Genomic DNA, 9525 nt, shown 5'->3' on the forward strand with positions numbered 1-9525 from the left:
CCATGTTAATAGGCATGCACATAAAGGAAAAAAAAAAAGCACAAGAAAGCAAGTTAGGGAAGCCCGAAAGCAGTTGGGAATTTTTTTTTTAATTCCTGGGTGGATAATATGTAGTTTCGTTTAAATAAGAACACAGTCTCTATTCATTTAATTTGCCAAAAAAGTCACTGCAACACTCACAGGCAGTGCCTAGGAAGGCATTTTTAGATGCCTCACTGCAGCTTTAAAATTAAAAGTGAATCAGTCCTGTGGAGTTAATTACTAGTAAATTAATCGGAAGTAGGTCTCCCACATGGCACGGTGCCAGCCAACAGTTCTCAGTGCTAGCCCGAAACACGGCAAGGCATCAGATCCTCATTTGCAAATCTTTATGTGTTTGGCGCATTATAGTGACAGAGAGAGAACTTGTTGGCATCACCCGCAATGGAAAACAAGGACAACGCTTAACCAGAAGGCTTTAGAAAGATGTCCCACTGCACCCCCAAATGGAAAATCCCCACTTCTCTGTGGCCCATTCCAAAATGTCTACAGAAGGGAACCAGACCTAACTCTTTTCAGAGACCAGTGTAAAGATCTTACCTAGCTATATGAAGTAGGAAGCATTTTAGAATAATCAGAAGTCACTTCCTATCACTAGTGTTTGGGAGCATAGTGTCTTCTGGTACAGTATCATCAAGACAGAGACATAGAGAAGATACCCAAAGAAAGAAGAAATGGACCCAGGAGAAGCATTATCTAAAATTTAATTAAATATCTGAATACAGGAAGCCAGGAACAGATGAAATCCTTGTGAGAGAAATAGCTCATGCACAGAGTTTGGTTAATAACATGACTGCTGATGTATTGTTAGGGACACACATTTATTTTATTTTGTTTTCCTCAAAAACTGTCCATTCTCTGTGTCTCCCATAATTATTCAAATGTACAAGTGTTTTTACCATTCTTGGTCCAAGGGTGCAGCCAAGCAAGCCGTCTTTACTTCTGAATTATGAAGTTCGTTGAGGCTGTTTAGCCCCAGACTCGATGTGACTAAGACTGCTCTGTGCCTCTTATTACTGTCTTCCCTGCTTAATTTCATGAGATGATTTCACATGGTTTTGCACACTGAAAATGTATCTAAAAACAAAGATGAAGATGGGAAACCTTGACTGAGACATTTGAGAGTAGAGTCCCATTTGGAACGTGCCTTTGACACACAACTGAGGGTACCATCCCATCTTCAACAGACATGATGCTGATTTTAAATGGCATGGCAATATCTATGAATAACATAAAACAGTGATACTTCTTAGCGAGTGGCTTGCCTAACCCCTGAAAAGCACAAGTGGCTTTGCAGAGCCAATCTGTAATAGTGTATCATCTTGACCATCAGTTTCGCTTAGGAACTGAGGTTCCAAGTGGCAGCTTTCTCATAAACCAGGTCAAGACCAGAACTCTAGACAGCCACAGGTGTACCTGTGTCTCTTTCCAAATGATGAAGGACCATCCCTTCTGGCGTCTGGAAGAAGTAGAATATCCTTGTCTCGTGGGTATTGCTTTGGGTACCACATGCCCAATACGTTCTAGCATCTAGGAGCATGCAACGGCAGCTAACATGAGCTATGCAATTATGGCACTAGTGTTTAAGTATATCGTGTGCATTGAGACATCTTAAAGAGAAGGCAGGATTCATTCTCCTTAGCAACCAGTATAGTACAGAATGTTCAAAGCTGCGGTCACACTCAGAGGCGAATAAATCGGTTACAAATGTGGGTAGCAGGAAATGTGCATGCTTTAGAAAATGTGGAACTACTACCTAAAATAGATAGCCCCCCCCCGCTTTTTTTTTTGTTTCCAAAATTCCATTTCTGGTTTCAGACCATCCATTAGCAAGCTTGAAATTTTTCGATGGAACACACCCAACGCTAGCTTTCCACCTTAGAAATGAGTAGAGAGGGGGTGTAAAACAATAAATTTGGTTTGTTTCCTCACTGGCTGAGTGTCTATCTCATCTCCTAAGTGACTCAATAATGACCCTTTAGAGAATAAAGGGCTTGAGGTCTCAATGCCAATGCACACGGGGTACACACCTGTGGTTTCACTCTTTCAGGCCAATATACAAAGACTAAGTAAACTGTAACAGAAGGAAGCATGGTTAAAATGCTGTCTACACACACAGTTTCTTCCTCCGTGGTATTCCCTTTGACTCATGCACACACTCATACACTCTAGGCGCTCCATATATATAGACGATGGAGGTTGGAAGGGTTGTATGTTTCAAAAGCTATGTTTCCAAAGCAAACTTGAAATAAATTAACTGGTTCTTTTAAAACGTCAATTTACAAATCCTTGCAGTCTGGGTGCCTGGACGTAAGGGTGCCTCTAAACCACGGGAACAAAGGAGAAAAGTCTGGTGGTGGTGCACGATGACTTTGGGACTCCATTTAGGGAAACACCTCGGTTCTGGTATTGCACTGGGAAAGGAAGGCAAACTCTTCCCCCATGGGGATCTTCTCTGGGGCTGGGGGTAGCTTACAAAGAGAGGAGGTGATGCGGCAGATGGCATAGGAAGCTCCCCAGGGCCAGGTGAATTACCAGTGCTGGCCAGCCGCCCGGGTGCCCAGCTGCGCCTGGGACATGGCTGGCACCGCGGTGGCGGCCGCGGCGGCTGCAGCCGCATCCCCGACGCCGGGCAGGACCGATCGCACGGATCGGCGGAACTCCTCGTTCCTCCACGTGTAGAGCAGAGGGTTGAGCGCAGACAGGGCGCAGCACAGGAGCCAGCTGGCCGCCTGCACGCCCCAGGGCACCGGCAGCGAGAAGCCGCTGGCCAGGCTCACCCACACCAGCGGCTGCGTGGCCAGCAAGAAGACGCAGCAAAGCAACAGCACCGACAGGCCGCTGAGACGTCGCTGCGCGCGACGCGGCTGCAGCGCGGCAGGCAGGGGCTGGGGCTGCGCGGGGTGCCCGGCGCCACCGGGACCCGGAGCATGTGGGGCGGCGGGGAAGGCTGCAGCGGCGGCGGCACAGCCGGGCAGCTGGTGCAACAGGTGAAAGTTGAGCACGCTGACCCGCTTGACGCTGACGCGCACTCGGCGCACGATGCCCAGGTAGCAGTGTAGCAGCAGCGCCGTCTGTGCAAGCAGCGCTCCCGCTGCCAGGAGCGCGGGGTAATGGACTTGCGGGGGCTCAGCTCCCGGCTTGGGCGCCCAGGGCGGGAGCAACAGCACCAGACCCAACGCCAGGGCCCAGGACAGCGCCAGCATACCCGCCGTGTGGCGCCTCTGGTAGAGCACCTGGTAGGTAGCAGGTGCCCTGGTGATGAGCAGGTAGCGGTTCAGCGCTACGAGGCAGTGCGATAGGAGAGACACGGTGAGCCCGAGGCCCAACAGCCCTCCCCGGAGCAGGCGGTAACTGCCCCCGCCACCGTCCCAGACCCCCGGGGGTTCCGCGGAGCCGGCGGGCAGGAGCCCCAGCACCGCCTCTTGTGGCATCCAGAGGGCGCAGACGCTGAGATCCGCTGCGCAACCGTTAACGATGAAGGCGTTGCTAGTGGTCTGCAGCTTTCGGAAGGACGATACGAGATAGATGACCATGCCGTTGGCCAGCGTGCCCCCTATGGCCAGTCCCGAATACAGGAGAGACACCGGAATCCGCCGGCCTGCCCAGGACTCTTCTTCCTCGCAGAGCAGCAACAGCGATCCCCCGGTGGTGGAGGAGGTGGAAGTGGAGGAGGAGTTGGTCATTCTGGACAACTCTTCACACCTCGCACCCTAGCGTTGGCTTCTTGCAGCGCGGTCCATCCTGACACTTGCCTGCTGGGAGGGCAAAGACATCCCTTCAGCCCTCTGCCACCAGCACAAGGCTGAAGCCGAATAATGGGTTGGGGGAGGGGGAGAGGGAACTGAAGGAGAAACGGGGGTGGCAGATGACAGGTGCCTGCCTCAGAAATGTCTCCAGTGACAGAGAAGGTCCGCTTTACACTAAGCAAACAGTAGGGAAGCTCTAAGGTCATACCAACACCAAGAACAATTTCCCCAAACACACACACACACACAAAGAGAGAGAGAGAGAGAGAGAGAGAGAGAGAGAGAGACAGAGACAGAGACAGAGACAGAGACAGAGAGAGAGACAGAGAGAGAGACAGAGAGAGAGAGAGAGAGAGACAGAGACAGAGAGAGAGACAGAGAGAGAGAGAATGAGTTAAGAATATTTGTCCCAGCCAGAGCCCCCGTTACAGGGAGAAAGTGGAGATTTCCTGGCTGGGGAAAAAAATGCCAAGGAGACGTAGTAGAAGGTACCTTGATATGGGGCCAGTCCTTAGCTGATGATAGCAGGAGAGATGCCAGGAAATCCCTCCTCAGCAGCAGCATCTGTGGTCCAGAAGTCAACAGGAGAAACTGAGCTGGGATCCATGCCAGGAGCAAGCGCCTTGCTTCTCCCAAGCAGCATCCACACACATGGTCCCAGGCAGGAGCCAGCAGCTGTGGGGAGTCTCCTCAGCTGGCAGCAGAATTGGAGAAAGTGAAGTGGTAAAGCTACAAGCCCAGGCGGGTGGGCAGGCAGCAGCCTCAAAGATGCCTGGCTGCAAGAAAAGCTGAGCTGGAGAGGCATACACCCTGTGCTCAGAAGCAAGAGCGCTGGCTGATGTGGCAAACCCACTGCGAGCGCTCTCCTGCTCCGTTATCCATCACCCAGGGAGAAGACAGCCTTTCCCTGCTGTCATGAATTATTCAGTAACTTCTAACTGGTAAAAGGGAGAGAAACACCTTGCTCAGAGAATTCTGTTAGTTAGTAAGTCTCTCTCTCTCTCTCTCTCTCTCTCTCTCTCTCTCTCTCTCCCCCCCCTCTCTCTCTTTCCTCTTCTCCTTTCCTTCTCTTCTTCTTTCCCTTCCTCCCTCCCTCTGTCTGATTTTCCTTTCCTTCTCTTTTAAATGTTAGAGTAAAATTTCATCTCAGTCTGATTCATCCTGGAGGCAAGACATTTTTTTTTCCCTCAGAGATAAATATACTCCCGTTTATTTTCAGGGAAAATGACTTTACATTTGAATTGAAATTCACCTCCCCCCATCTGGCAAAGTGGGACATGAGTAATTGCTACAGAAAATATGTGAGCCCTAGCTTAAATCATAACGTCTATTCTTTTCTTCTCGCCGCTAGACACCTCTCCAAAGTTCGGCTTGTGTTTCGGTGAGAGGAAAGGGGGGTGCGGATACAATGGTCAGGCGGTCTAAAGATGGTGTCTATAATACACCTAGATAATGGAATGCCACTTAGCAAGAAAGGGAAATTGTCTGTCAAAACATAAAGAAATTGGAAAGGATCATTAGTAAGCGGGGGGGGGGGGGGGGTCTGAAAAGGTCACATACTACACAACCCCAACTGTATTACACGCTGGAAAAAGTTAAACTGTGGAGAGAGATCACCAACTGTGGGGGGCTAGGGATGGGGAGGTGGGAGGGGTGAATAAGCATTCAGGGCAGGGGAGGTGGAGGGGGCCAATAAACTTGCAGGGCAGGGGAACTACCCTGTATGATACTCTAATGGTGGAAGTCTTCATTGAAAATTTGTCCAAATGTACAAAATAATCAACATCCAAAGAATCCACATGTAAATTTTGGACTCATTGAAAACATGCCAGGGTGTTTCATCAGCTGTGACAGCTGAACCAGTCTAGTGGAAGATATTGATAACTGGGAAGATGTGTTTATGCAAGGCATGGGTTGTGTGGGAGCTCCCTTGCCCTTCTCTCTCTCTCTCTCTCTCTCTCTCTCTCTCTCTCTCTCTCGCTCTCTCTCTCTAGGTCACCCATACATAGACTGGAGGTTGAAGTTGGATGCCTTCCCTAATCTCTCTCCACCGTATTTTGTGAAACAGGGACTCTCACTGCACCTACGTGGTTTGAGCTAGGCTGGCTGACTACTGAGCTCCGGGAGTCTTCTGTTCCTACTTCCCCAGAGCTGGGATTACTGGTGTGTGCCGCCACACCAGGCTTTGCCTTGAATCTGAACTCAATCTTGATACTTGCTTGGCAAGCGCTTTACTAACTGCGCCATGTCCTCACTCTGTGCCTTTTATCCTGATTTGCTATAAAGCTTAAACTAAAGTTTAAAGGCTATTTTTGAATAACGGGTGTTGGGAAAAGCACATTCCCTCAACACTCTCTAGTATGCCTGGCAAGGACCTCTGAGCTTTTCATGATGTAGAATATCACAGATATTTGCACTAGTGTTCAAATATGTTTTGGTGCAAGTGTTGATTTACGTGTGTACATGGGAACTTTCCCCCAAAAGGGTATACCAAATGCCCTCCCAATCACTGGCAACGTTGTTTATTTACAAATTTAACTCAATAGAGAAGAGAAAATACATACAATATGAAAATGTCGTCTAGAGTTTCAGATGTCCTGGGTTCTAAGAGGGCACCATCAGTTAGCCTTGAAGCTTATCCCCGCCTTGGCAGGACAGAGGTCTCCACTCAGCAATGTCAAATGCCCCTTTCTTCCAAACTACCTTTGAGTCCCTACACATTTAACTTTTCTCCTTCCTCATTCTGCCACTTGGTATAGACCTCCGGTGTGGACCATAGGGTGCAGTCCTCGCTCACAGGTCAGGAACCTTTCCTAGTCTGTCCCTGAGGTCTCCAGAAGGAAAATCAGCTTGTACCTCCCCTACTTTTCCTTTTCAAAGCCGATGAAAACCAGTCATGTCAATGACTGTGAAGAATTCCAACGGTGCTAACAAGCACGGCTGAACTGGTCTGAGTAGATCCTGGCTTCCAGTAGAAAGAGCAAAAGCAGAAAGAAAAGAGGCAGTAGTTTGGCCTCACTGGAACCAAGGTCCAGATGGCCAGCCTGTTGATAACGTGAAGCATTTGCCCTCATCTTTGTCCACCATCCTTTCTCTGCACTAAAGCCTCGAGTACATCCAACACAGCAAGGCTATCAGGAATCCCTCTATCAGCTTCAGTTCAAGTATGCCACTGCAGTTCAAGTGCCATGTCTTGCCTTAGTCGTAAAGGAATTCTGTGTTTGAACTCCAGGTTCTGGGTCTCTGCTGTTCTCTGTAACAAGCAGTAAGGACCAATCTGAGGGATTGCTTATCATGAAAGCATACTTACTTCCAAAGACATACTCCTTTATTTAGTACAGGCCTGATAGGCCAACGTCTTGTCTGGCTTTTCATTTAATTTCATTTCTGTTTTAGGTCATTGGACTTAAGCAAGAAAGGTAGGAGGGGTGTTTTTTTTGTGACAGAACTTGGCATGGCATACGACACATACTTCATAAATGCTTTTTGGGTTAATGAATGAGTGACAACATGATTTTACTTATTTTTTTTCTTTGGAAAATAGGCTACGATTTATTATTATTATTGCTATTACTATTAATTACTATTAGCATTATTATTGTCACTTTCCTAGTGCCTGCAGAGGAGCTCAGTCCATCCATCTCCCTTCCTGCTGTGTTCTCAGCCTCTCTCCTGCACTGGTTGCACCCCTGTGGACTCATAAGGCTGCTCGACTTCACCACAGCCTCCTGAAGTCTCCTTGGATTTCACTTCCTTCCCAGGGTGGCTCCACACAGCTCACTTCCGGTTTGGCGAAGACGTGCTTCTACTTCCTGTTCTCCCGCTGAATGTCCTCCTACCCTGCCTTTGGTTCTCCCTACAGCTTCAGCTCAGGTCAACAGCAGCCTCTAATTAGTAAATTAGAGGGTTCTACTCCACCCCCCACCCAAGAACACTCATCCTCCACCCATTTCTCTCTGGGCTGCTCTTTACTTGCCTAGGCTGCCTCGGACTCGCCCACAATACTCAGGTGCCGTGGGTTCCTTAGTTGGCGTTCCTGATGCTCTGTTCCTGGGTCTCTTCTCATGCTTTCCTCTCCCTGATTAGCCTGGTCTTACCCTAGGCTCTCACTCTTCCCCAAAAGCCACCCTGATTCTGCTCTACAGCCTTCGTTCTACCCAGACCTTCTAGCTAAACTCCCTCTTCAGTCTGTGCTCTGCCCTGTCGCTGTCTCTTTCATGGATACCCTCGAAGTTCCCAAGAATTCACACAAATATGGCCTTAGTGGTCATTTCCTGACATGTCACCTTAGAGTCAAGAACATTTATGTTCAAACCTACCGAGAGTTTTTTTTTATATGAAATGATGCTTTTTCTCCTGTGTTGATAGAAGGGTTTTACTTAATATATTTTATATTAAGTAGTTTATATGTTCGTATTTCAGTTTTATATTTTCATTTATTGGTATCAGGGTGATGATAAGATCATAACTTAAGGGTGGCTTTTTTTGGGCAGATTTTGTAAAGCTTTGGTATAAAATGTAAAACTGATCACTTTCTTTGATGCTTTTTACTATAATTTTAATCACTCTAAAAGTTAGTCTTATTTAAGTATTACGTTTTCCTAAGAAAAGTTTATTATGTATATTTTTAAATTTATATTTTTAAATATTATTTTTATTTTTAAATTAAAAAAATTATTTTCTACTTCCATTGACATTTTATCATTATATTGCATAAATTTTAAGTGTCAGCTGTGTATGTGTGTGTTCATGTCTGTGGAGGTCAGAGGTTAATGCCAGGTGTGTGGGGAAAAGTATTGGCTCAGGACCCCCAAGACCAAGTTCTCAGCACAAAGGAGATTTATTTCCCCCAGATGGACAAAGAGCAGAAAAGAGACAAAGATGAGAGATAGGGGACAAGGGACGGGGGAAGGAATGTTTGTACCAGAGACGGCAGGGGATGACAAGCGACTGCCTCTGGATAAGGAGACAGACATGGCATGTAGGAAAATGGCAGTTTATAAAGGTACAATGGAAAATCCCATGTTAGGATGAGGTGTTTAATTTTCATTGGGCATGTTAGTTAGTTAAGGCAGCCAAAGGGGGCTTTTGATTGCTGGACTTCAATGCTTTGATATCTGGAACTTGGTAATCAGTCTCAAGAGGATGGATTGGTCAGATAAGGGATGGACCTTGGGGCCTAGCTTCAGGAAGATGATCTAATGCTTTTTAACAAAGCAGATGGAATTGGGGAGAAGGGCAAGGCCTTCCAGAGCCATGCTTGCCAGGTTTGGGCTGGCTAGAACCCCACCAAGATGTCTTCCTCTGTTGTTCTCCATGTTACTTTGAGACAAGGTCTCTCAGTGAATACGGAGCCCACCCATTTGGATAGACTGGGTGGCTGGTGAGCCTCAGGGATCCTTGGTTTCTACCTCCCCAGCACTAAGATCATCAGCATGTGCTGTTACACAGGGGTCCCATGCTTGTATGGCATGTATTACCAATCAAGCCGTCTCCCCAGCCCACGGCAGGCTTCTTGTGTCGTCAAGGGCAGTACGGTGACAGTGAAGTACATCTCTACCTATTTGTTTAGCTACTTATTTGCCCAATAAATAAATGCACACACACACACACACATGAAGGCGTATTTAATTAATCCAGGCCAGTGGGTACAAGAAGACAATTTTAATATAAAAGCACACTCACACACCCGGAGTTCAGCGATCCACCGATCCACCGTAAAACCGGAAACAGGAAT

At 47.5% G+C, this 9525-nt stretch overlaps 1 protein-coding gene across 2 annotated transcripts; it reads right to left on the bottom strand.

The window, feature by feature from the left end:
- Positions 1 to 699: 699 nt before the first annotated feature.
- Gpr88 (G protein-coupled receptor 88) lies at positions 700 to 4705 on the bottom strand. Of its 2 annotated transcripts, none has more exons than XM_026784202.1 (2): positions 4281 to 4705; positions 700 to 3794 (listed from the first exon to the last, which is right to left on the bottom strand). In XM_026784202.1, exon 2 carries the CDS (start codon positions 3723 to 3725, stop codon positions 2571 to 2573), a length of 1155 nt encoding a protein of 384 aa, XP_026640003.1. In that variant the 5' UTR covers positions 3726 to 3794; positions 4281 to 4705; the 3' UTR covers positions 700 to 2570. The 2 variants fall into 2 exon arrangements, with proteins under 2 accessions (XP_026640003.1, XP_005357239.1); XM_005357182.3 differs by having other exon boundaries at positions 700 to 3797.
- Between the last annotated feature and the right edge of the window lie 4820 nt (positions 4706 to 9525).

The sequence above is a fragment of the Microtus ochrogaster genome, chromosome 21, assembly GCF_000317375.1.
Source record: "Microtus ochrogaster isolate Prairie Vole_2 chromosome 21, MicOch1.0, whole genome shotgun sequence".
NCBI lineage: Eukaryota > Metazoa > Chordata > Mammalia > Rodentia > Cricetidae > Microtus > Microtus ochrogaster.

Bases quoted from the DNA above. Each gene is read 5' to 3' on its own strand.
- Gpr88 (XM_026784202.1), bottom strand. From the start codon at position 3,725: ATGACCAACTCCTCCTCCACTTCCACCTCCTCCACCACCGGGGGATCG.